The 27,446-nt window shown below is 35.1% G+C and overlaps 1 protein-coding gene across 8 annotated transcripts in view; it reads left to right on the top strand.

The window, feature by feature from the left end:
* The window catches only part of LOC134656249 (small conductance calcium-activated potassium channel protein), a 278,759-nt gene that overhangs the window by 81,095 nt on the left and 170,218 nt on the right, over window positions 1-27,446 (top strand). For all 8 annotated transcript variants that reach the window (XM_063511759.1, XM_063511758.1, XM_063511757.1 and 5 more), the window contains exons 2-3: window positions 21,157-21,902; window positions 23,353-23,454. In XM_063511759.1, the coding sequence (XP_063367829.1) occupies window positions 21,162-21,902; window positions 23,353-23,454 (843 nt within the window). In that variant the 5' untranslated portion in view covers window positions 21,157-21,161. The remainder of the gene's footprint in view (window positions 1-21,156; window positions 21,903-23,352; window positions 23,455-27,446) is intronic.

Raw genomic sequence — 27,446 nt, 5'->3', positions numbered from 1 at the left:
TAAGTTTCGGATATTTATTAAATTTGCAGAAAGTAATAATTTGAAGCCTAAGGGTATTTTGGACCAGACGGTCAAGTTTTGCAAATCAAGTTTGTCATTGATTTTCTGTTGTGTTTTGTTATTTAAGAAGCAGGAGTTTAATCAGAAACTTCTTGTTTATTCGTAATGTGGACATTTTATGTGGAGCGGTACTCAACATAAATTTTATTGTTATTGCACTATTAAGAAGCAGCGTGGAAGCATTTAAGTGTTTTTATATTTTCTAGATCGCCCCAGATTTTGAAGAAAATTTTCGCGCTAATAATTCTAAATTACTTATAACTGTTTTCTCAATAGCTGTTAGGTGTAGTGTGACAGTGTTGTTCTTTACGGTTGTTTGATTGTGGATTACGATTTGTAATCACAAATCATCAAATTCGCCAAATTATCTAACAAACATTATTGTGACGTCTAGGTTCCCTTGTATTACAAGGTGATAAATAAAACTCAGTTGGTCAGTCATGTCATGTGCTTTGCGCCCGTCTGCACGCCATGACAGTTGACAACAGAATGTCGACTTGCAGGTAGTTCGCATTGCACTTTTATTGTGTAAACGTCACAATTATTTTAAAGGCCTCTAGTCCGAGAGTGACAATCGTAATATTTTGTCAACGTCCGTAGAATCTACGGGATAATTTCCATACCCTATCATCTGTTTGATTGGGGTTAACGATTCACGATTTTCACCTTGGCTGCAGCTCCCCAAAGCTATAACCACGAAAATCAAAGTTCGCAAATTGCGGGCTTAATTACGCCTTCATTGGAGTAAAAGAAAAAGATCCCCGCAATTTGCAAAATTAGGTTTTCGCGGTAGCCCCTCAGCTTTTACCGGAATATGATAATATGAATTATATTTACTTTATAAAAAAAATATTGACTTATGCCAGTTAAAAATATAATAATTATGTTTTTTTCTTTCTTTTCAGATCTTACCAAGTTCAACTTAAGGAATCATTTGCTGCTGCAGCACAATCATCAAGACCTAAGCTGTAACCGGTAAGTTTAGTAAAAATAATTTGACACACAAAACAAGAATGGAATTGGCAAATTCCTATTTTAGGAGTTATACTTATTTAAATGAGTTTTTAATTTCAAGGTCATTCCTTCAATGGTTTATGTTGACCGCTTATCTGTCTGTAAAATATTTGGCTCACTTACAAATTACATATTAGTTTTTACTTAAATCATTAATTAAGTTTTATTAATGTGCGACTAAAAGCTTTTACCTAAAACTAAATTATTTTAATGTAGTGACGTTATGAAAAATAATATACAATTTTATTAATTACTAGCCTTTAAGCAAGGGCAGTGAACTTGACGAATTTAATTACATTAATGCTCGGTATTGTCTAAGTGAATTATGTCGTAAGGTTCATGTGAGTAACATGACCAATTACCTTAAATTACTTATGTATCAACCTACACTAAATTATAAGCATGTCGACTATTTTATTTCAGTCGGCGACATAATATTCATACAAGAAACTATAAGCAGTAGGTAGTTATTTCATTTCGTTTCAATTAAAAACATCTCACTCATATTGGTATTGATATATTATCACCATGCGCGCATAGCTTTCATACGGGACCAATAGAAAAAAGTTACTAAACTACACGGAATGATCTTTCAGTATTAAAAGTAGCATTTCATGAACCAGAAACATCACTTTTCATACAAATCCAGATCTATAACCTGTTATTACAATAAGAATAAAACTCTAGTTTATATTGTCTGTAAAAAAACTATCCGGATTAGAAACGCAAAATTAACGTTTATTTTTGTACCTCATATTTTGTTTCTATAGGTATTTATATTTCTAGAAACTTTCCTTCATTAACTATATTTAATATCGAGACTGTGCAAGCTGTTTGCTTTAGTAATTGGCTCCGCTTCCTTGCTTTATTAACTTTGGGATAATAAATTGTTGCCTAATCCTTCTTCGTGAATATTCAGTGTCATTTTTTTTTTTCAAATTGTTTGGGAAACAGAGAAATATTATGACGGTAATTATCTGTTACTTTACTTGCTTTTATTAATATATTTATTGCCTACTTGTACAGTTGTTAATATATATATAGATAGATAGATAAATATAGATAGATAGAATACTCTTTATTAGCACACCTCAGTAAAAGATACAGCTTAAAGAAAAACATTCGATTAAAGATAGAAGCAGACAACAGGCGGTATATTGCAATATATATTATTTCAGTTCGGTCGTAGTAGTAAAACGTGTATTCTACACTAACACGTAAACCAAAAAGTAATTTTAATTAGTAATGGGTTAGTCTACATCTCGTGTGAGAAAACAGCTGCAAAGAAATGCTCAGAACAAGCTCGATAAAGTAAAATAGAAGTAGAAGTACTTTACACACGGAAAAAAGAACAAGGAATCAAAATTTAGCAAACGATAAGTTAAACATCGACGAACAAAAGTACGAATATGAAATTAATATCTGAAAGTTCAACATAGTAACAAGTATTCAAGGGAAATTCCAAGTCGAAAGTAAAGTGTACAGAAAAGTAATAATAATTTATTACCCTTTGGAAAGTCGTAAAGTTAAAGTTTTCCGACACGGTATATGAAGAGACGCGAATTCCCAAAGCGGCAGGGCGCAGTAATACCGATAGGCACGTAAAATATTTTACAGTGAAGACTACTTATATGTTTTGTGGAGTTAATATGTTTTAGTAAACTAACAAATTTTGTAAACTTGTGCTGCTGTGAAGCAAGGATCAGATTTAAACTGTTGGAGTCGTAGTTAACATTAAACTAATATTACGTTTAAACTCACTGGAATTTCTTAGTAGGTAATACCTACGCATATAGCCTAGTCAATACGGAAACTAATTTTTAAATAATAATTAAAACTAGTTTTCATGGTGGCACAACTACTTTCGACTGATTAATCCTAGCTAAAACTAGTTTCCATCAAGACGTTTAATAAAACTAGTTATAGATTATTAGTGAAAACGCGTTTTCACTAAAACGGTTTTTACGATAACATTCATAAATAGCTCGGTAGAATGTAATTTATTGTATAATTATATTTTGCTAAGGATCCTAGCCCAATACAATGTCTTTCAACGACATAATCATAACTAATATTAATTTATAGCACTAGTACTGGTCCGTAGCAATAGAAGCTTTGATTGAAAATTGAAATCGATATTATTTCCATTTTCACGTTTATGTAAAAACCTGCAGAGCCTTACTTCCTCACAATGTATTTGTTTATAAGAAGACAAGGAAAAGGAAACGAATAAGCTTCAACGGAACTACTTACCTGTTTCCTGTGTCACGTTAAGTAACCCATTTGTTTTATGAAAGCGATGTTTCCTGTCAAGACAGTTATTTGTTCAGATTGAGCGAAACTCAGAAAAGTCACATTTAAAATGAAAGGTTTAATGGAAACGACAAACAGAAAAGGATAGCGAAGCGTCGGACATTTTTTTTCGTAGCCTATTTGATATCCCCTTAATTTCCACGACTCCTGATTTGGTGTGACGATGGGCATTATTACATTTTAATAAATAAAGAATTGGGATTATTCGCAATAAAGGAATATTAAATAATATTTAGGCAGCTTCCAATATAAACTTCTTCTCTTTGTAGCTTATCTCATCTCTTATGTACGTGGACCTACGTCTTGATAAGATAATTATATAGTACTAGTGACTAGGATTACCTACGTAGGTACAAATTGTGATCCCCTATTTGTCACACCCTACTTTTCGCAAAACATGAAACGCATTTTGGTTAATTTAGTTAATGTAAAACCATTTAGACAGTTTATTAACGTTATCACGTGCTGCTTATTTTATAATACCTGGTGAATCAGCCGACGCGCGCCGCTTCAGAAAGTGCAATGGACTTGCAGCGGAAATAGATTTCGCATTTAAAATGAAGTGTCGTTGGCTCAAAATAAATTCATGTGACGTCATATTCAGACTACATCAACGTTAAGATGACATTCGGATGTCTACTTCAGCTCTATTACTCTCGCGACATATTTTATCTGATGCTGCCTGGGTGCGGTCGCTGTCACTGTCAATTTTCATACAGGATGCTTCCTGTAACAGGAGCAATAAATTAAACTGTAGGCTGTACTCCTCAAACTGACCAACATTTGTTCAGCAACTTTTAAAAATTATGAATCCTTTAGACTTCCTCTTTTTCATACAAAATAAATATTGCCTTCAATGTACGCTGACATCAGTGTGTTTGACGTTGCTTGTCACGCTTTAAACATAACAAAATTTGCAATACATTGCGTCTTAGAATAAACTTTAAAGTGTAATAAAAATCAAAACCTGAGTTATTTTCAAAAGTTGCTGAACAAATGTTGGTCAGTTTGAGGAGTACAGCCTACAGTTTAATTTATTGCTCCTGTTACAGGAAGCACTCTGTATAAAATGAGCCGTTCGGATCTCCATAACTGTCACAATTAGAACAATCCGTCCATCACTCGTTTTATCTAGGAAATTGACAGTTATAGCGTCTGCGTCCACGCCGCAGTATTAATGTCGCCTCAGTAGCCGTCTGCATATAGAATGTTACCTTTACTTTGAAGTATTGCTGCGAGACTCACTCACTCTGTTCACTCTGTTCTCATGCGATTATTATTATCTGTTAGCGAGGTTATCAAACGTAAAAAGGCGATATACTTAAATATATATAGACACAAGTATGTATAAATAAATGCAGCTACCTATAGCGTCGGTCTCTGATTTCATAAAATTGGACGGTTATGTAAATTACTTGCACTGAAAGCATTGTTTTTGTGGCACTGATGGGAGAATTAGACAATAAAACCACGTACTTTATGCTGCTGAATGCCATCTGCATATTCCAGGTTGTCGCTTAATAAATCCTTTACCAAATATGCCGAGTCAAAGGCTTCATCAAACCAGAATTCGAGCCCTACAAATACGTTTATTTGGAAAGGCCTTAGAGGTCAATGATTTTCAGTCGCCCGAGGCGAGTGTGATCAGTAATCGACTGTAACAATCCAGCGTTGTGTGGAACGATTTGTACGAACTGCAATACTCTCAACTAGCCCACGTTGGACCTTATGCCTTTAAAATAAAGTCTATGATTGTCAGTTGACATTGTGAATGATGAGACGCGGAACGGGAACAGCATCAAACCGGGTCAGCCAAAGCATACATAAATAGTTAATAGTGTATGAATTGTTAATTTTTAGTCGCATTTTCACAGAAGTGTCCTCTATTTGAAATACATAAATAAAGAACGTAATTCACGCCTTTGCTATGTAAAAAAGTTTGTGTTGATTTATATAATTGTTATCAGACACTGCTTTGACTAGCTAGATGTTCCAAATGGTCAAGATTACAATTCTTAAGCAAGAAAAAAAACTACAGCGAAGTAACTAATTAATAAAAAAAATATTATAAAATTGGAATCAAACTTATAAGCAGCTTTTTCTGTTTCTTTGGTATACATTTATTCTGAAAAATTCTTTAACAACTTCAAGACCATTATTTGCTATGAATAGCTTTTAAGACGTTCTGAACGTTGCTTATCGTCGTACATAACGTCATAGATGATAAAAATATTGAATAAAGTATGAATATAAATTTACCGTCTCATATTTTTAAGAGTCAATAAAGTATCGGAAGTCTTAGAGCTTGCGACAAAAATGGTTGTATAATTTAAATTAAACTTACTATCTACATAAATATTTTTTTTTAACCCACTGTTTAAGTACATAAATTAATTAATTACCTGCAAGCATAAACAGGTGTTGTGATGAGGTGGCGAGTTTCTTTGATGGTGTAATCTGAGTTTAAAACGAAACGAATTAAATTTCATTTACAAATATTTAATTGAAATTTGACGGGAAAAATTTCTTGTATGGTGGAGCGCTAAGAGGCTATATGAGGCAGAGTGTTTTACAAATAAATCTGATATAATGCTACATTCGCTTATACGGTAATCTCTTTTTATAACATGCTATACTGCTAAAAAGATTGTGTTACACCTGGATTTTACTTACAGGTAACACAATATTGCAGACATGTGAGGGAGACAGTTAAATGAGATTTCACGTATTTCGGCTTCAAAGTTACCAAGTTTAACATGAGCGAAAGCACCGCTCAGAAAATGTTGTTGAAATTAAGAAAATTGAAACAAGATTTGAAGTACTTAACTTCCGAGACAAATTAAAAAGGAACATTTTAAGTACAACAATTAATGTTTTTGTGTTTATGTTCAGATTTATTCGTCACATCTCCAGAAATACCTCATGATAGATCATCATCTTCGTCGCATTTTGCCACGGCTAATGGGAGTCTGGGCTCCGCTTGGCAACTAATCCCAAGAATTAGCACACAAAAATTAATTTAGTAAGGGTAGCGTATCGTAAGATATAAGATATAAGAGACTGTTGAATTTCCAATACGACTTGGAACTCCGCTAGCCGTTTATGAAGTGTACCGCTCTTATGGTAGATGTCGCTTAGACCCAGCCCAGGCCGTGAGTTCAAGTCTCATCCAAGGCAGTAATTATTCCACTTCCAATTTATTATTTGAAATGCTACAAAGAGCACCACGAGTGCGCTCACAATAGAGACAATAGAGCTAGAAAAATAGAGACTGCAATGCAGCGGAGAGATGCTGCGTTGTTGTAAAGAGGACTGAAGATGATGACACTATTACAATAACGACGATCCACACTTTCAACTGTGAATGGCTGAAAAGAAGAAAAACTATACATTGGGAGTTTTTTTAATCATACTTTTTTATTGCACACAAGCGATGCAGCAACTAGTAATTAAAACGTACTCGTTACTCATTCTTGTTAAGTGTAACCATTACTACATTACAGCCCTCGTGATCACTAGAGCATTAAACTGTTATAGCTTCGCCCGATGCTTCCAATGCAAATGAACGCGGGAAAAGCAATCAGAGCTAAACAAGCGTAAGTTTGAGATAGCTTTTACTCTCAGCCTATATTAATGATTACGGGATACGGTTCAATCGTACTATGTTAATAAAACTGACGAACTCTGAAAGTGACAAACTCAGAAAGTGGCATTATCAGAAAGTGACCTACATTGAAAATGAATTCCTCAGAAAGTCGCCTACATCGAAAGTGACATCCTAAGAAATTGACGTCCTCAGAAAGTAACCTACCTAGAAAGTGACGTCCTCAGAACGTGACTTAACTAGAAAGTGACCTATTTGGCCTAAAGAGTATAAAAATGGATAATTAGAGAAATGACTAAGGCCACAAAAATGAACATGCTGTCTAGACTTCAGTTTCAGTTACTCAATATGTGTCAATCCACTAAAATGGTTAAATTACAAAAGGGTTGATTTTACGTAACAGTAAAGTATTATTTAAAAAAAATGTCTCATACTTGTTTTGACATTTTAATTAAACTTTATCCATTATAATGCCATAGTCCCACAAAATGTACCTAACACAAAACATTGTGAAGAATTTCATACAATGGTTATTTCAACCCCCCAAGTACCTAACTATCGTATTAATTACTCGACATATTACGTGATACGAAGTTATCTTCAGGAACCGAAAGTGTCAAGATGCCCATTGGCGTCGTAAGTCTTTCTTATTTGGAAATTTCAACGCTTCTTAACTCTTGATTGATTTATGTTCTTCCTATTACGTGCCAAGTAAAATTGAGTTTTCGTCCCTAGTGAACCAGGATTTAAAATTTGATACCATTTCGAGACTGACTTATTGAGTTTGGGATTTTATCACCTCAGCACTTTTAAATTGAGTTTTGTATAGACTGGCTGAGCTTTTTGCAAGTTTTTGCTTGGCAATATAAATTTATAGGAATTTATGGGAAGGCTATTCTATTTAGGTAGGTATATTTTATCAAAACATTATTCAATTTACTTCCTATTTTTCAAAATGTGAGAGAGAAAGGTTCAGATTCTTGATGCATAGCAGATGCGGTCTATCGCGATTCAATGTGGAACTCAGCAAGCGTGGTGGGCACCTTTGCGTCTGGAGGGGCGCGGTATGAGTTGTTTGCTTAGTTTTTTTTTGTGACTTGGTTTGGTTTATTTAGTTAGTTATTTTAATGTGTTTTTCGTAATTTAGAAGAAGAGTTATTTTATTTAGTGAATATTTACTTAATCATGTTTTTCAAAATAAATATACGAAATACAAGTGTTAAACGATCAAGTGTTCAAGTGTACCAACGATTATTTAAATTATTACCGATATGCCATTAAAAATATTCAATTTTATTATTAAATTCCATCGCGCATTGGATCAATGATCTGAAATAAACGATTTTTATTTTTTATTTTTTATTTTATTGCCAAAGTCACCCAAAGTAGAAGTATAATAAAGAGCTGCCGAGCAAAATCATATTTTACTCAGAAACAAGAAACCTAGCGGGAGCAATTTTGTAGTGGACATGTTTTACGATCGATACTATTATTTTTACAGTTGTCTCGTAAACTAAACTTTATGAGTGTACATTTTATTATCATTACAACGTAGTGTATAAAAGCAATTGTTCTTGAAAACGACATTTACGTGGGCGAATGTAGGTACGTCTTAACTTTTGATGGTAGTAATAATGTTCACCGTACAAACTTGTATGAAATTACGATTATATACTTTTAAGTTTCCAAACGTTTTCTTTTCTAATATTAGGTACTGTATTTATAAATATTGATGGACTCTGAACTTATTCATGTCAATGCCGATTTTTTTAATGCCCAATAACTCGACTCATATACGGTAAACGTACTGGTGCTCGACGAGGTCCCAGTACCTACATGTCATCTTGAAACTTAAGTCATTTCCAATAGAGGTGACAGCAGGGTGTCATCCATTGGGCATTAGCATGTCGAGCACTAGTACGTTTACCTTAGTGTAAGTTTTAATTTATCATTAACTAAACCTAACAAGCGTTCACTAGAGAATATATTTCTCGCTACGCAATGCTTGTAGCAACACGTAGTTCTATGGTTTCGTGTGCCAGTTGTGACAAACGAAGTCGCACTTTTTAATCTGACGTTGGTGCTAACACTATTTCGTTGCGAGACAATTGTTCTCAACTTATTGTGAGTCAGTAGCTTAATACAATTTTAAACTCAAGAAGTCAAGAACGAGTACTGCAGAACGAAAATGCCCAGCAGGGTAGATAATACTTCTTATGGTACATTAAATTTTACAATTTTATAGAGTAGGTAAGAGCTACTCCTGGCACATGGCACCTGGCTACGATACATGAGAGAGAGAGAGAGAGAGATACATGGTAATGAAGGAAAATAAACTAGAAAGTTAGTTTGCTATACCATCCTTTTTACTAAATCTGAGTGTCTGCAAGCAATGCAAAAAAGTTGAAAGAAAAGGAATGCCAATAAAAAATTCGGTATGGCTCAATTTGTAGAGGGCCGTAGAATGTTTTATAGTAAGGGAGAAAAAATAACATTAGGTACACATTATTGGGAAAACAAAAACCGCAAGCGGTGATTATAAAATTTATAAAAAGCTAACTTTAGACATCACCTGATACTTTTTCTACACACTATAAATTCACTATTTCAAATTGAATCGTAATTTCCGTTAACACTGCACCAAACCCAGAACTATAAAACTTGAATCCTTTAAAAGTGGCCTGCGTTCTCTGACATGTATTATAACTCTAACTAAATATTTAATATGCCATATAACATTAGCTGAAACATTCTGTACATAATGCTCACAGATCAAAATAATACGACATCAAAAATCTTATTCCGACTTGTCTGTTGCAAAAGTTTATGATCGTCTGTTCCGAGCGCGGGATTTGAGTGAAGTATTTACGAGTTTCGGATTACGGTATACACTAGAATAGACTACCGTTTTGTTCAGGGGCCGCATTCTTACTTTAAAATCTTAACTTGATATTGATTTGATTGTTTCATTGTGCATTTCGCACGTACCAATATAATACCTATGATTTAAATACGAGTACTATGCGATTAAAATTGAGCTGAGATTTTTAAAATTGACCTAATACTAACTGCCTCACAATTTAGAGAATCTTTAAGTTAGTCTGGCCTTCCAACCCCGAGGGTAAACTATAGGCCTGTATTGGGATTAGTCCGGTTTCCTTCACCGAAAAGCGACTGGTAAATATCAAATGATATTTCGTACATAAGTTCCGAAAAACTCATTGGTACGAGCCGGGGTTCGAACCCGCGACGTCCGGATTGCAAATCGCACGCTCTTACCGCTAGGCCTATCGGAGGTCTACCAAGAACAATGGAAATCAAAGTTATTGTATTCTCCATATTTAAAAATTCAAATACAAAAAAGAAAAAGAGAGATCTTTTAACAGTTTTCTAAATGGCTATTTTCGCAGTAAACTCCCGGGTTTCATTGTGCTGGCCGACAATGAATAATGAGTCTTAACTTTGTCTTACAAAAGATCAAAGACAAATTGAGAGCCGGTATATTTTATAAAGTACCGTAAAATGGGGTGAGTAGGGTCAAAACTGAAATTCAAACCTCGATAACATTTTATTTTTACATATGAAAACTGAATGGTGTATATAATAAGTGTTCCGGACGTTTGTATTTTAGTTTTTATTTTATTTTAGGTAGTTTCATTTCATAACTTTGACGATAAAGAGGAAAACCCACCTCACCCCGTAGTGCCTCGTATTTGGGGTGAGAGGGGTTTTCATACAAAGGTGATTTTGGAAGATTGTTGGATCGATTTTTTTTTATTATGCGTATTACTATAGCTCCATTTTAAATTGGAATACATTATTTTTGTAGCAGTAGCCTTAAAATCCCTTCTCACCCCCCTCTCAAACCTTCTCTCCCCATTCATAACCCACCTCTCCCCGCGAAACATACTCACCCCGTTTTACGGTACCTATTTATATTTTATGTAGATATTGAGTATTTGCTTTTGAATGGATTCGATGAAGTCATGCGACATGAGACTAAAATGCACGTATCTTAATCAATTTGTCTAGTTTATACTATTATCTAAAGACCCCGAAAACTTTTGTACTTATTCCACAATCCTAAACGTTTATAGAGAAACTAAAAGTTGCAAATTCAAAAACAAGTTAAACAACTGCTTCTGGGTCTCAGGGTACAATTTATTAATATGGTTTCTTATAAAAATGGTATATAATGACTAAGAATTACACTTCCTATCTATAGTCCTTAAAAATCTACATCAGTTTAATTACGTATACAAGCTATACATATAATCGTAGATAGAGTTAGGTGTAGGTATTTATGATTATTATATTCGTTATTCATTCGAACGCTCAGAATAGAACTCGGGACCTCTTGAACCGAAGTAGGTCTACTACTACTGAAACACGCGTAGGTATCTAACTTTTATCAGAATAATTCGATGACAACAATATATATCTTGACCCCAAAATGAAGTGTCAGGAACCCGTTTTTGAATTAATTTTCAATTATTTTCCATATTATATTATTGGTCATATATATTTAACAGCCTCCGTAGCCTAGTCGGTAGTGACCTTGCCTACGAAGCTGGAGGTCCCGGGTTTGAATCCCGGTAAGGGCAGTTATTTGTGTGTTCATCACAAATATTTGTCTTGAATTTGTGTAAAATTTTGCATGCTAGTATTATTATATACATATAGCAGAATAAGCAACAAATTGTCAAAATTACACCTGTGGACACAAACAATGTACTTATTCTATGCAAATAAAGATATTCTATTCTATTCTATTCTTAGTTATGAATGTTTTCTATGTATTTAAGTACTTATATGTATCTATATATTATATATATCTTTGTCTAGTACCCACAACACAAGCCTTATTGAGCTTACCGTGGGACTAGGTCGATTTGTGTAAGATTGTCCTATATAATATTTATTATTTATTTATTTATATCTGGTGTTCTGGTTCTGGTGAACACTATGAAAATCAAGACACGCAGCGTGTCAAACCAAGTTCAAAAGAAAAAAGAAATGGCGACGCAGCGGTTACATGAACCATTTGGAGCCACTTTTAACCCCTGCGTAATACTTTCATTGAACATAAAGTAATACCTATTGTAGTTATACAAATAATAACAAATAAAACCACTGAAAACTTTCATTAGTAATAACAATAAGGACTCTATACTCGTATTGTATAGTATTTCATTGAAACTTCTGCGCACTGACAGCTTATCTTCTCTAGAATCAAACAATTTCAGGACTATAAAGTTCTGAACATAGTGTGAATATTTAGTGACACAAAGTCAAATAATAGAACGTTAAATAATAGTAAAGTTTTTACCAAAGAGATGTTGAAAGGAAGTGGCTTACAAAAGGTTATTCGTGAAGACCGATTTTGATATTTCGAAATTGGACTTTCGTAACTAAACTTTAAAGTATAGTTTGAGTAATACGTAAACGAAAACCTAAACCCTTTTGGAAATAAACAATTTACGTATCTATAGGCAGACTGTGTTATTATCATAGCCGTAGTGCTTCATGTCAATTTAATATTTGTATCGCGTGACCGTCCTCGGCATAGTTTTTGATCGTTCAAGCATTAGACGGCCATTTTTATTTCGGATGATGAGTGGATTATTGATTAAATGCGATCAAGGTATATACAATTATATATAGCAATTTACAGTTTTACTCCTATTTTTAAATATGTTTTTAAGTTACTTTGGACGACGTAATCAGAAAATCTGGGTTTAGAAAAGGGATGTGTGTGTGTCTTCTTTTAAAAAAACCGGCCAAGTGCGCGTCGGACTCGCGCACGGTGGGTTCCGCACCATCAACAAAAAATAGAGCAAAACAAGCAAAAAAAAACGGTCACCCATCCAAGTACTGACCCCGCCCGGCGTTGCTTAACTTCGGTCAAAAATCACGTTTGTTGTATGGGAGCCCCACTTAAATCTTTATTTTATTCTGTTTTTAGTATTTGTTGTTATAGCGGCAACAGAAATACATCATCTGTGAAAATGTCAACTGTCTAGCTATCACGGTTCGTGAGATACAGCCTGGTGACAGACGGACGGACGGACGGACAGCGGAGTCTTAGTAATAGGATCCCGTTTTTACCCTTTGGGTACGGAACCCTAAAAAGTACCCAGTTTATTCAGGTAGAAGAAAAATAATAGATAATGTATAAAGAGAGAACCGAGTTACAACTACGTATATTTTGTGGTGACCCCCCACCTGCATAGACTGATCGTATGCAAGGGTGGTAAAACCTCTCTCTGCAGCTGACTGTATATATCTGTTAATAGAGAGATTATTTTAATTTTGGATTCAAAATTTACGGAACTTTCCACCAGTAAGTTTAATGTTCATCTCATAGAACAAGCGATTTGCCTTAGCATTGGAACTGGTAGCGTTCTGTTTAGTATTCCTTATTAGTGTGTTCAACATTTGGTAAACATTTCTCTTAACTGTGTACTTACCTATCGGGCATTTTCACTTAACTGTGTACTTACCTACCTAAAATTGCTTGTTATATCTACTTAATGTTACTTTATACGTATTAAATACAGTTTTGACAAAACCATACAAATGTATATATATATATATTATGTTACAGTCGTTTATTTATTCTACGCTCCAGGGGCCGATTACATAACAAACTACAACTAATATATCAAGCGGAACTCCTTATTTAATAAGTGAAATTAGAAAAGGAGTTCCGCTTGTAATATTAATTGTTGTAGTTTGTTATGCAATCGGCCCCAGGGGTCCATTTCTCGAACAGTATTAGTCTAATATTATTAGTGTGTTGCCATGGTAACCCGCACTATTTGACAGTTCGTGAACTAATAATATTAGTCTGATACCATTTGAGAAATGGGCCCTAGAACTGTGAAAATGAGGAGATAGGTAGGTATGTACTTATTTGAATAGAAATTGCTCATTTGTCGTGACTTTCCAAATAAATAGACACAGGATGGTTGTGTTCAAACAAAGCTTTGTTGATATGGGTTTGTATGCAAATAACATCTCGACGCCTACACAGCCAAAGATAAACAAAGTTGTCAACTGAGCGTTTTCCAAAAAAAAAATGTACAATTCATTCATGTCTTCAAAATATTGACTTCTTGGGCTCATTTTACTCAGAATCATTTGTACATTCACGTCTCATACATGAAAAAATGTGCTACAATTTTACTTTGATCTTTTTTTATGAAATTTAGCATCAAATTTCGTGATCTAGAGTTTTTATTAAAATGAGAAAATGAAAATCGGTTCTAACTATTTTATAAGATTTATAGCTTTTGTGATTTTATCACGATTCACTTACCACATTTTTTAGTGATCTTTGTAGTTAATTTAATTATGTTTTCATAGAATCTCAACGTATATACAAGCCATATTTATGTTTATAGTTTTTTTGTCCCATTGCTAAGCACAGGCCTCTCCATTCTTCTACCACTCATCATGGTTTGGTGCTAAGTATATAGCTAGTCCTACCATCCCTTTTTTAGTCTGCCTCTGCCCCGGCTAACCTACTTTATACTAATTCTATTTACCAATCAGTATCTAAACCAATATTTTACTGCTTTGCAATAGTTTCGCCCAGTCTAACAAATTCCTCGAATGCAATAGGTATTGATCCTATTGCATTCAATCCTTTAACTAGGTTGATCCGCAAGCTGAGCCGAGCAAAACAGATTCTGTGGATTACATGTAACCTAACTGTTCTACTAGTTTCCAATCCTTTGACCCAAATGAAGGCAAAAAGCTTTAATATATTTTAGCACGTAGCTATAATAATATTATATGTATAATACTTAATTAACTTGTATTACTAGAGTTATTTATTAGCTAACTTGTATTTAGTAATAAACATCATACCTACTGATTTAAACTTTCAGGATTTTACTCATTATAACGACCAGACTTAATCGCGTAAAATTAAGTTTTAAGTTTCGACGTTTCGAGGACGGCATTGTCCCCGTGGTCTCGGAGAAGACTGGCTAAAGTTGACATCAACATTTTCTAGGCGTGCGAGTTTTTCGAACTACCCGCACTTGGTCTTGTTTATTAGCATAAACAGAATAGCTAGGCTAGCGCCTAGAGCAGTATTCTGATTGTTGACAGGTTATGAGTTTAATCTGCATTTGATATGGATATGATCTGTCAGTGTCATAAGTGAAGTGTCTGGTTGAATAAATTTCACTTTAAATTTCCAAAGTAGGAACTTGACATAGGTACTTTTATAATGATCTAAAGTTTTTCCCTCCACGTTCATAAGAAGACAACTGTGCTCATCAAACGTAAACAGGTTATAGGAACTGCTCAAACTTGAACCAACTGACTGCCGTATTCGAACTTTAAGATATTCACAAGAGACGACACGTCCTAGATCCATTCTAGATGTGTTATAGTTTAGATTTCAACTAGTTCTCTTTTGCAGCGCAATTCGGGCAACCAGTGTCACTTTTACGATAGATCGTGTTAGATATCTATTAGACGTGAATTAGACCTCTAAGTAATATCTTGTGGAAATCGTTCAAGAGTATCTCCAGAATCGCGGAGATGTCAAATTTGACAGGTTAGATCTTAAACATATCGTTATCGTATTTTGCCGATATCTAAAAGATATCTAATAGATGTCTATTACAAAATCCGAATCGGGCCCTGAGTCGTTTCAACTTATCGAGTTTCGCATTTGCTTGACGCTTTAAAATCACAAACTTGATGTCGTTAGAAGACGCTGATTCAAAGTTGCGCTTTGGTATCGCAAGGCTGGCTTAGTGTAAGGCCTGAGTGGACGCTCGAAGCGGAGCGTTCGGCGGGACGTGCAGCGTGGCGTCGGGCTCACAAATGATTTGAGCAGCGTGCACTACGGCCGCTACTATACGTTTGCATTTGTTTTACATGCACGCCGCACGCCCCGCCCCGCTGCACGTCCAACTTGAGCGTCCACTCAGGCCTTGCACTTAGACACGTCTATAGGTGCAAACGTTATCTAGAAGTAAGTATTAAGTGTAAAATTAAAGGTAAGTAGGTTATTTTTGAAATGAAATATTTAGTGTGTGTTACCAAGACTAGTAGAATAGTTAAATACCTACATAGGTACCTACCTACCATACAAACCACAATATAGTATTGATTCTTTCATTTAACTCTATAAATTACCAACCTTTTTAATACAGTAAAGAGCTGTATAGTTTGTTGCCACCTTCGGCGGTAGTAAATAACACGTTTCAATTTACAATAATTGGAAAATAAGGCAATATCGTTAAAACATAATTCCACACGCAACACTTGAGCTTTAACGCGAATCTCACGTGCCTGCGTATAGTTCAGCGTTAGAAGCGAAGACGCTATAAGCGTAGAAACGACGTAAAAATGATAGAACCTTTTGAAACTGTTAGTTTGTTACCTGGAGGAAATCCACGTTTTTACCAAAACTCTAATAAAAAGCTCAAGGGATATTACTTAGCTCACTATTCACACAAACACGATACGAATCTTAGTACGTGACCATAATTTACGGTTTGTCACGTAATATTTAGGTATGTTACTTTTGGTTACCTACTTTCTTGTTTAAAAGCATGAGGCTTTTTTTGCAATAAAGTGGCACTTAGAGTACCTCAATAATGAGTAGATTTTGCTTTCAATTTGAGGAATAAAGTTACAGTATTGATCAGAGCATGGCAAAGTAATTTCCTACATTAATCAACTTGCTAACTTTGGCCACTCAATGATTGAGAGCTTTGTGAGAGAGTTTTTACAAAATAAAACTCAGAATGAGTTTGCAAGTTAAGAAGAATAGGGACTTGTACCGAAGAAAAGAAAACTTGTTTGGTTCTGATGTAATGAGACTAAGGGATTGTAATGTTTATCAACTATTTATGAAGCTTCATGGAGATCAAATTGTTTATATAAACGTGATTTTACCTTCGTGCAGAACTGCAGAATAACATCCTGTCATAATATAACCATAGGTTGAAACGTACAGACATTTAAAGTTTTCTTATTCTACTGAAAAAACATACAACGCATGATATTCCTTTTGTAATGAACACTTTTTTAAGTTGTCTATGCTTTATACTTACTGTGAGAACGTTATAAATTAATGAAAAAGCTCTACTCTAAGTTCTAAAATACATTTTCAGTTGTATAACTTGACCTACTGCAGTTTCCTTTACACATAAGTAATCTAGCTAGTGCATTAGGAACTGCTGAGAGCACGACGTGAAAAGAAGTTACACTTTGTTTGACAGCTCGAGGTGGCCTCAAGGACTGAGCACTACTTTTCACACGTTCGCTTTTATACCCGTGTTACGTATAAGTACGTACCTACGTAAAGTACGTGTTACGGCTCTTAACCGATGTGAATGTTACGCGGCGAAGGCTTTATGAGCTTTGTGTACGTACTCGTATTTTGAACACATAATTAGAGAGTTTCGTGCCCTGTTTCATTGTGATTTCAACATTGTTTTTATTAATTTCTAATTTATTACATTGATCGAAATCGTCTTAGTCTGTCTTTGCTGTACACGGGACAATTTTGTCTTAAATATTTAAGAGGCCTTTGCAGAGAGCCAAAGATAAGACGTAGAGGTCGAGGTTTGCTTGCAATGTATTTAGGGAATTTTGCTTATTATTATTGACACATTTAATCTTAAATGATTTTAATAGAACTCCTTTTGAATCGATTAAATATCAAACACGTTTCAGTTCTTAATACTACTACCTACGAGACAAATAACAAATAACAGCGAAGAAAAATATTAGAGCAACGAAGTTGAGCACAAAAGCACTTTTTAAGCAATATAATTAAGAGCGCTTCGCCGTAATTCGAACATCTGTAGTGCTTCTTGACCTATTTTCATGATACGCTTTAATTTTTCCATCCAAAGCAACTTCTACCTTATTTTGAAGGCCGCAACAAGCAGTGCAAATTGTAATTCCTTATATGTGAATGTCTTTAAGTGCTTATTATACAAAGAATGGGTCTTAAGAGAGGCTAAGGTTCTTTCAGTAGGGTTATAACCGTGCCCTATAGAATAATTTGCCGTAGTAACCAAGAGGGGCTAAAATCGCCTTTAATACTCGGTTTGCTGTTACTTGAAAAGCTTCGACGCCGTTGAAAAGACAAAGTTGATTCAGCTGGGAAATAATTAAACGATGCCACAAGAATTCATAATTTCAATATTAATCAGTTGAAAGCTTCTCTATCTTTGTATTTAGTCACTGTACGAGTATACTATAATTATTAATTATTGGTTCAATGAAACTACAACTTATTACTGCTCCTAACCCCACGGAGAGTCCTAATGAAGTTTAGGTTTCGACTCTGTTAATTTAATCCCGTAATTTGCGAACTGACAGTAAGTAACTTTTATAAAACTCTTTTTATAAAATTAAAAATCGTGTATCTCATACTTTTGCTGATCTTTAAGTTTTGAACGTAATACGCGCCGAAATGAAAGTCAAGTGCAAGTTTCAACATGCATGTAAAAAATTGGAGTAAGCAACGAACTAGGGGCCCGATTCGGATTTTGTAATAGACATCTATTAGATATCTTTTAGACATTGCCAAGATACGATAACGATGTGTTTAAGATCTAACCTGTCAAATTTGACATTTCCGCGATTCTGGAGATACTCTTGAATGATTTCCACAAGATGTTACTTAGAGATCTAATTCACATCTAATGAATAGATATCTAACACGATCTATCGTAAAAGTGACATTGGTTGTCCGAATTGCGCTGCAAAAGAGAACTAGTTGAAATCTAAACTATAACGTATCTAGAATGGATCTAGTACGTGTCGTCTCTTGTGAATATCTTGAAGTTCGAATACGGCAGTAGAGGTATTGTGACTTTAAAGTACTACGCGAAAGAAATCCATGAATGAAATTATATTCAAAGCGGTTTTGCATCCGCCAGAGCGGTGTTACGGAGAGATTCCTAGAATGTACTTACTGCAGGAAATTGAGTTTTACGTCAACGGAATATAGGCGCATTTAACCAACAATGATGTCTAAAAATTTTGCAGGAAATATTTTGTTGGAACTTTGTGGACATGGAAGTTTTCTGTAGTCTGTCGAGTTATAAATTGGATAGTAATATATAGGGATAGTTGTAATATAAGTGTGTAATAAAATTCGCCTAGTAAGTTTATTTTTGTCCTCACCGTAGCTGTGTGTATAAATTGAATCAAAGTTATAATATATACGTGCCGTGTCATTAATTACAATTTGTATTTGTATTATTATAATTTTATATCTTGATCTACTTTTGTCAGTACAGTACAGTTTCTGATTAAAGACGATGAAAACGGTTTGATTTTTTCCAATAGATACATTTTCACAACTCACACTGTCGCCGCTTTTGAAGGATCAAAAGTTGCTGTAGCCGTAATAAGTCATAGTACTGTTTTTCTTTTTGATCCTAATCTCACAGGTACGCAATATATTTCCTACATCCTCACAGTTCGTTTGTCGTATCTATTCTCATCTAACACCGGGGATCCTTTTGGGTCAACAAAAGCTAAGGTAATCCGCAACTTTAGTCCCTGTGGAGAAAACAGAAAATATTTTACTGGTTCTAGAAAGAAAAGGGAAAATAAACCTTCGCTTTGTGAAACCATACTGACAAGGGCTAAAAAATGTCCAGATTTTAGGTTTAATATGGCTTTGCGTGAATATCGGAACCTAATACCTAAATAAATTGACATGTAATATTTAAAATATTATAAATAAATGACTATGACTATGACTATCGTATAGGTAAACGAACTATGGCTGGTTAAACCAAATTGGCAGTAAATAAGAACACAAAAAACTATAATCATCATTTTCTTTTGGGTGCTAGTACTAGTGTAAGAAAATGCGAGTATGATTCTCTCTGTCTGTTTGAAATGAGACAGTCCTTTGACAAACCTTATATTTTAACTCTTACATAAATATGAACTATATTTTATGGATTTATCTACATATATTATTGAGTAAAATTCTGTATCTTTAAGTATTTCATACGATAAGCTAACATGCCCTAAGGTCAAGTGCATAGATTTAGATTTTGCATATCAGAATTTTCTTAATCAAGTTGCATATGTAAAATTATTACCTTCAGGAAAGTATTCACGACCCCATTTGAGATACGTTTCATGTTGAGTTATAATTATTGAAGTTTGTAGTTAGTTTTTATGTTGTTGACATTTTTAAGTAAACCACTTTGACTGTGAATATAAATAACTTAAACACATAACGTTCAGTATTTCATACAAAAAAGTTAACTACAAAAATTCTGCCACAACAGGCATTTGAACACGCTTCACGCAACACTATAATAATTTAGACATGAAAATATTATTCAAATTGAAACAATCAACACTAAATACGCGTAGTTTTGAGCCTTGCAAAACGCAATTCTACGATAAATACGTTGTGCGAGGAAATGGCGGTCTCCTTAATTAGTTTTTTCATGACTTGTGTGCGAAGGTGGGTAATAGGTTTCGAGCGGCCTAGTCTCGACATATTACATTTCTAAGTATCTACTTATGTTAATGGTTTTAGTAGTGGCTTAGCCCGTTCTATTTGTACATTCCAATTTAGCTGCCTTATTTTAATACTCGTAATTAATAACCTCAATAGAAAAGTTTATATAGGTACATACTTATAAATAATAATATAAATTTAAGGTGAAAGTGAAACTGACACTGAAGTGTTTATTTTTTGGCTTATCTAAAAAGCCAAGTCATTATACGTATTAAAAATTAAAGATATCTTATTGATACGGGTTTAACACCCCCTGGCACTGATTAAAATAACCGACTTGGTTTCACATATTATATCTCAAAACTTTTTTGTAGTAAAAGCGGTGCGAGACTGGCACCTTTTTACATGTAATGTATTTGATGGGATACATGTTTACCAACAGAACTATAGCTCCGTTCTTTATTTCTAGTTCTACTTTATTAGTATTCTAATTAGTATTGTTATTATTTTCATTTTTATTTTGACGATCATGATAGAAATTCTTATATTTTTGACACCAATGCAAACTTATTATGTAATTGTCTTTCATGAAATAAATGATCTAATCTAATCTACTGTTAACATAAAAAATATTTAAAATATACTTAGGTAAATACCAATGCTAAATAATAACTGTTTGTTGCAGACAACATGTCGGTTCCGACAACCGACAGCACTGAAGCCATCACAAACTCCGGCTACGGTAGCAGCGATGAGACGGCCAGCTTATTGGTATCCGGCCCCTCCGTCACTGTCATCGTCCCCTCGGAGAACAGATCCGCCAAACCCGTACTACAGCGGCAAGACTGCACCACCCATCTACGACCACAACTGTCCGGCGGTCCCGGCAGCGAGGAGTCAGGAACATCCATAAGAATGGAAGAAGGAGCCGCTAGAAGCGTGCCAGACATAGAACTTCAATGTAGGGACCAAGTGTCAGACCGCCCGCAGACACTGGTGTCTCCCATAGCAACCTGCTCGCATAGGGGGTCAGTGACCGCCTGCCAGTTAGTGCCACACATGTACGCTAGATGTCGCGTTTGCGAGCGGAGACAATCTACAGCGCCTATGTCGGCGCTGCAGCTAGCGCGATCTGTGTCGCGAGAAAGCGTTCGCTCAGGGCTGCACTACCCTTGCGGTTGCAACACGCTTCACGCTGTCAGCACTTGTCCGGTTATACACCCGCCAGCCTTATTGATACCAGCAACAAGTACTAGAATCATTCGGCAGAGCTCTCAGCCTGAGTCTAGCGCATGCGCGGCGCATTGTCCTCACCACGCCCACCACCACCCGAGCGCCTCGCTGCGGCAGCTAAGAGAACCCGGTGACGGCATAGCGGGCATCGCAGCCGACTCCCTCCGAATTAATGGAGGGATGCGACCCTTCAAACAGGTAAGTGTGCCTTTTACTAGATGGCGCTGCTAGTATGAGAAAAGTTCGCTACTTTAAGTTTGCCATTTTCATCCCGCATACCATTACCACAAGAAATATGATAGTACTACAAATTAATTACGTCACATTCAATTAGAAGCAGTACTTTGCTGACAAACGCAAGAAGCTATCTCGTTTAACACTGGAGGAAAGCAATTTTCGAGTAAAAAAAAATTTGTAAATGCTGAAATAAGATGAAAATGCTGAGTAGGCCGTCCGCAGCTAGCCCTGGAAGCATCTAATTAGGGCATTAAGAGAATTGCTGGAAGCAGCTGTGTAATCACCACGGCGCTGCGATGGCCGACTAGCTAGGGGAAAACTTAGGCCACTTGCGGTTCGTAATAAGACTATCTCGGTTAACCTTTTATCACGTGTTCAGCATTAACAAATAATAATGCCAAAATTATGAAAATGAGGAATAAATATCATAGCGCAAATTTATTATTATTTTCTATTAGTAGTAGCGCTTGGAATGGTAAATGAAAATTATTGTAGATTTGATGACATTCAAAATAATTTTTAACTTTGTAAAGTTTCTTTCGACACTGAATTCTTTAAAAAATATCATCACGTATTTATCTGTCATTGATAAAAGTTTAATTTTCCTCAATGTTATTCATATTATACAGGAAAATAGAATTGTTTTGCTTAATACGTAACGGTAAACAAAAACAAGGAATTGTTACGTCTTAGGTATATAATCAAGGGGATAGTTATTATACATAATATATTATAAGTTACCAAAAAAGTTTACTTTACTTGTTTATATAAAAAATATTACGATTGATTCTAGTGTGAAAATGCCTTTACAATGCTGTTAATGAGCCTACCCAAATACCGTAACAACTTGCGGTTTTTCACCAAACACAACAATTACAAACTAAACTTACTTTGACGAGATAATTATCTTTACCTACCCTCCCCTTAGCCTCCTTTATTTATTCTTGTTGTTGTCTGATAGTATATTCTGTTACTTAACGTCTTAGAATGTAGTAAAATATAAATAGAATATCTTACATAGTATCCGGTATGAGGAATAATAGTTGGAGTGTAATTTAGTTATTACCCTTAGATAACCAACACTGTACATGTGTTTTACTTATTACAGAAAAAAATAATACTAAATAATACAGCAAAGTTAAAACCATTTATTAAGAGTGGAAACCAACTGACACAATTATAATTCACGGTCAGTCAGCCGAACTTTCTTTTATATTTATTCTATGTGTTCAAAACTCGAATGGAATTTGTACTTGTACTAGTACACGGGGATTTACGAGAATAAATATCGTATTACCCTCATAATCATGGTAAAATCAATGGGGTGTAAGTGCTGTGTAGGCCTTGATTCTGGGTTCTGATCTAATGAAATCAAATCAAACCAGGATTTGATTGATATTTTTACCTACAGGGCCTGCTACTATGTCCGCAAACCTTGTCGCAGACTCGACGGGCGCGCTTGCGACGCGCGTTCACTGAAGCGACCGGCGACACAGTTACCTACGTCAGAACGGTGGGCTCCAAAACTATAATGCACAGCCAATGCACTCGACTGTACAACATATAAACTAACAAACGAACAGCACATATATTAGTAACATTAGCAGACAGGATTCTAGGAGGTAAAATTTAATGACAGGTTAAAGTTTTGCCCCCTGGAATCCGATGTCTGAAGATTAGTAATAAACTTAGCAGCATGAAAGTAAAATAGGGTAGTTCTTAGGTATATCTAGAGATAACTTATAGACCCCTGAACACAGTCATATTTTCACAATGCTTTATTCGATACGCCAACAAATTATATGCTATTTAAGAGCAAAAATGTCCGCAATACTGTCCAATGCACATCAAGCTACACTCAAAAATATCTATTAGTTAGAAAAAATAAACAACACTAAAACAAATGCAACTCTGACTGAACTGACGCAGTTTTGTCTAGCATCGCAAGAAAATAGTGTCTCATTTTCATCTCCTACGAGATTAATAACGGTAAGACGGAGACTCACTCGCTCTGTATAAGACAACTCCTCTAGTTGGCTCAGTTGGCTGGTAATATCGAGCTAGCTTGATGTTAGCTGTGTTGCTGTCAGTAGACGCTTGCATAGCGTAAGGATACAGCTATCCTGTCTCATTTTAATGTACGTATATTGCGTCCAAAAACTTACAGTCAGCATCGAAAGTAACGTATCATATCCAATTTGAACTGTTGTGAGACATACTAACATTGAACCGAACCATTGAACCGTTGAGTCTAAACCGTAAAATTATTCAACGTATCATATGTAGTACAACGTACAACGCGCCAATAGATTTTCTGCAAAAGAAACAAATGACTGACACAGTCTAATAAGTCTAATTACGCCCTATAGTCTGATAAGTTACTTAAGATTTTGAGTGTACAAGTGTGTAAAACTGTAAAATCAAAGTATAATTTGAGTCCGTATCGAATAAAAGCTAGTCTATGACAGTTTATAAGATTCGATTTATCTGATATTTAGAGAATCCAATCGACTGTATACGCTTACGCATTATTTGACCTCCAATAGATTAAGATTCCCCTACCCATGTCGGTTGTACAGTCGAAATTGGCTATCAATGAATTTATCACCAAAGCAATTTGTTAGTTGGCGAATGTGTCGTCCCCTTCGCTTGGTCGGAGACCGGTTAGCCCCCAGCTTATCACAAATAGCACAAATCACACGCAAATTAACACATGTGCAAAATTGTCATCTCATTTGCACCTTGTCCTGGTTCACCGCCTAAAGTTTGGAGTTGCGGGTATCAAGTTTTGTTTGTATATGTTACACCGTGTTCGTACTCTTGGAAGTGCTTCGGGAACCCATTACTCAAGGAAATGATACACAGCACGTACACAACCATTAGCTTGCTATTCACGTATTTATTCGGTGGATATTAGACTGCACTTTAGATCGATTAATAGATTGCACTGCAATTGCTTCGTACTGCGGTTATTTATAAGATAGTGTACCAAAGTAGTTGGCATTATTAATAACAAGAAGGTACATTTATCTAATAATTTGACGATTAGGTTAAAAATAATGAATAATGCCATTAATGCCGGTTCCTCTCTCTGCAGCCCTGACCACCGGTAGCTTGGGCCTTGCCCCGCTGCTGGCGGCACTCTAGGTTAGGTTTTTTATAATGTGTTTATAATATTTTTTATATTGTTTTTGTAAGTGTTTTTATATTTTAATTTTATTTGCATATTGTAAAAAACCCTAACCTAAGAAGACAAATAAATAAAGAAAATGAATAATAACTTAAAAACTGAAAAAAAAAAAATGTTACTAATTACATGTGTTAGTGTCAGTATAAACTCAAAGCTAGCTATAGTATAAACAGAGTTTTATTTCTACATACAGTATAATATTGGCTTGCCGGTCAGCACATGTATTCTGATAAACGGACATGACGAATAGACAATAATATCGCAGAAAAAAAAAATTCTGACAGTTGAACTACGGATAGTTTTACTTACCCGTGGTACCACCAGTTGGACATAGCGGTGGTTCATTATACCACGGGTCGGGAGCGAAATATGTAAGTAATGGTTACAAAATAACTACACCTATTGGGAAAATAGATCCATGGTAAATTGGAACCTTCGTATTTAATTGCTGAAAAACAACTGGCTTACAACTTAAACTTTACTGGCTATCGCATGTCCAAAAAAGCGGCCAAGTGCGAGTCGGACTCGCCCATGAAGGGTTCCGTATTTAGGCGATTTAAGACGTATAAAAAAAAAACTACTTACTAGATCTCGTTCAAACGAATTTTCGGTGGAAGTTTACATGGTAATGTACATCATATATTTTTTTTAGTTTTATCATTCTCTTATTTTAGAAGTTACAGGGGGGGGGGGGGACACACATTTTACCACTTTGGAAGTGTCTCTCGCGCAAACTATTCAGTTTAGAAAAAAATGATATTAGAAACCTCAATATCATTTTTGAAGACCTATCCATAGATACCCCACACGTATTGTTTTTGACACACGGGTTTGATGAAAAAAAAATTTTTGAGTTTCAGTTCTAAGTATGGGGAACCCCAAAAATTTATTGTTTTTTTTCTATTTTTGTGTGAAAATCTTAATGCGGTTCACAGAATACATCTACTTACCAAGTTTCAACAGTATAGTTCTTATAGTTTCGGAGAAAAGTGGCTGTGACATACGGACGGACAGACAGACGGACAGACGGACAGACGGACAGACGGACAGACAGACAGACATGACGAATCTATAAGGGTTCCGTTTTTTGCCATTTGGCTACGGAACCCTAAAAATCACCAAGTGTTATTTAAATTAAGTAATATACCTAATCGAGAACATTGAAAACGCAAGCACTGCAAAATTCGTTATATAATTAACCCTCTTAAACATACTAGACTAACTAGCTAAACTGTCTAGACAAGGACTCAGAAAACAATTTAGACTAACTTAGTAATTATATTTACCGACTAATATTCACTAGTACCTGCCAGTTAGTACAGGCTGGCCTAAAAATACGTTGACAAAACAAACTAAGAATATTTTTCTTACTTACTCATCTTTTCCAAAATGTGATTAATAATGAAATCATTTCACTAAAACAAAAAGTATAATCTTCAAAATATTATCCTGTACCTAACGCAAAAGATTGTTAAAATTATCAATAATAAGCCGAAGTAAAAATCTTTGTCAACGGATTTTTGGACCAGCCCGTAGTTTGTTGTAGTAAAAATACACTACACATTCCAAACGGATTCTTACAAACGAACAAAACACTAATTAAGTACATCCTTTATTCTATTAATTAAACCGCTTTCATAATTTCAACTCGTATAATTTTACGTAAGCGTGTAACTTGGAATTCTAAATTTGTACGAGAGCGTAATCCTCTACCCAGAGATTTCCTGCTGCAAAATTTTTCACAAAGGGACGTAAGCTTTACGCTGTAATAACTATCTAATATATTAGCCAATATACTCCCGACCGTCTAATAATTTACTATAACAATAAGTATCTATAAATCAGGATATAAGGAATCGTATTGTGGCATTCTCGCTCAAGGATATTGAGCCTGTATAGGCTTTCCTATGCAAAGTAAGTTACCGTGATATTGGACATTATTCTGCATCAAAGCACCTCATCATTTATTATCGCACGTCATAAGAGACAAAGGGCCCGATTCGGATTTTGAAATAGACATCTTTTAGATATCTTTTAGACATCACCAAGATATGATAACGATATGTTTAAGATGTAACCTGTCAAATTTGACATTTGTGCGATTCTGGAGATACTCTTGAACGATTTCCACAGGATATGACTTAGAGATCCAATTCACATCTAATAGATATCTAACTCTATCTAACGTAAAAGTGACATTGGTTGCCGCGAATTGCGCTGCAAAAGAGAACTAGTTGATATCTAAACTATAACGTATCTAGAATGGATCTAGTACGTGTCGTCTCTTGTGAATATCTTGAAGTTCGAATACGGCA

This window comes from Cydia amplana, chromosome 18, assembly GCF_948474715.1.
Source record: "Cydia amplana chromosome 18, ilCydAmpl1.1, whole genome shotgun sequence".
NCBI classification, from domain to species: Eukaryota; Metazoa; Arthropoda; class Insecta; order Lepidoptera; family Tortricidae; genus Cydia; species Cydia amplana.
This window is presented reverse-complemented; position numbering and strand designations above follow the sequence as displayed.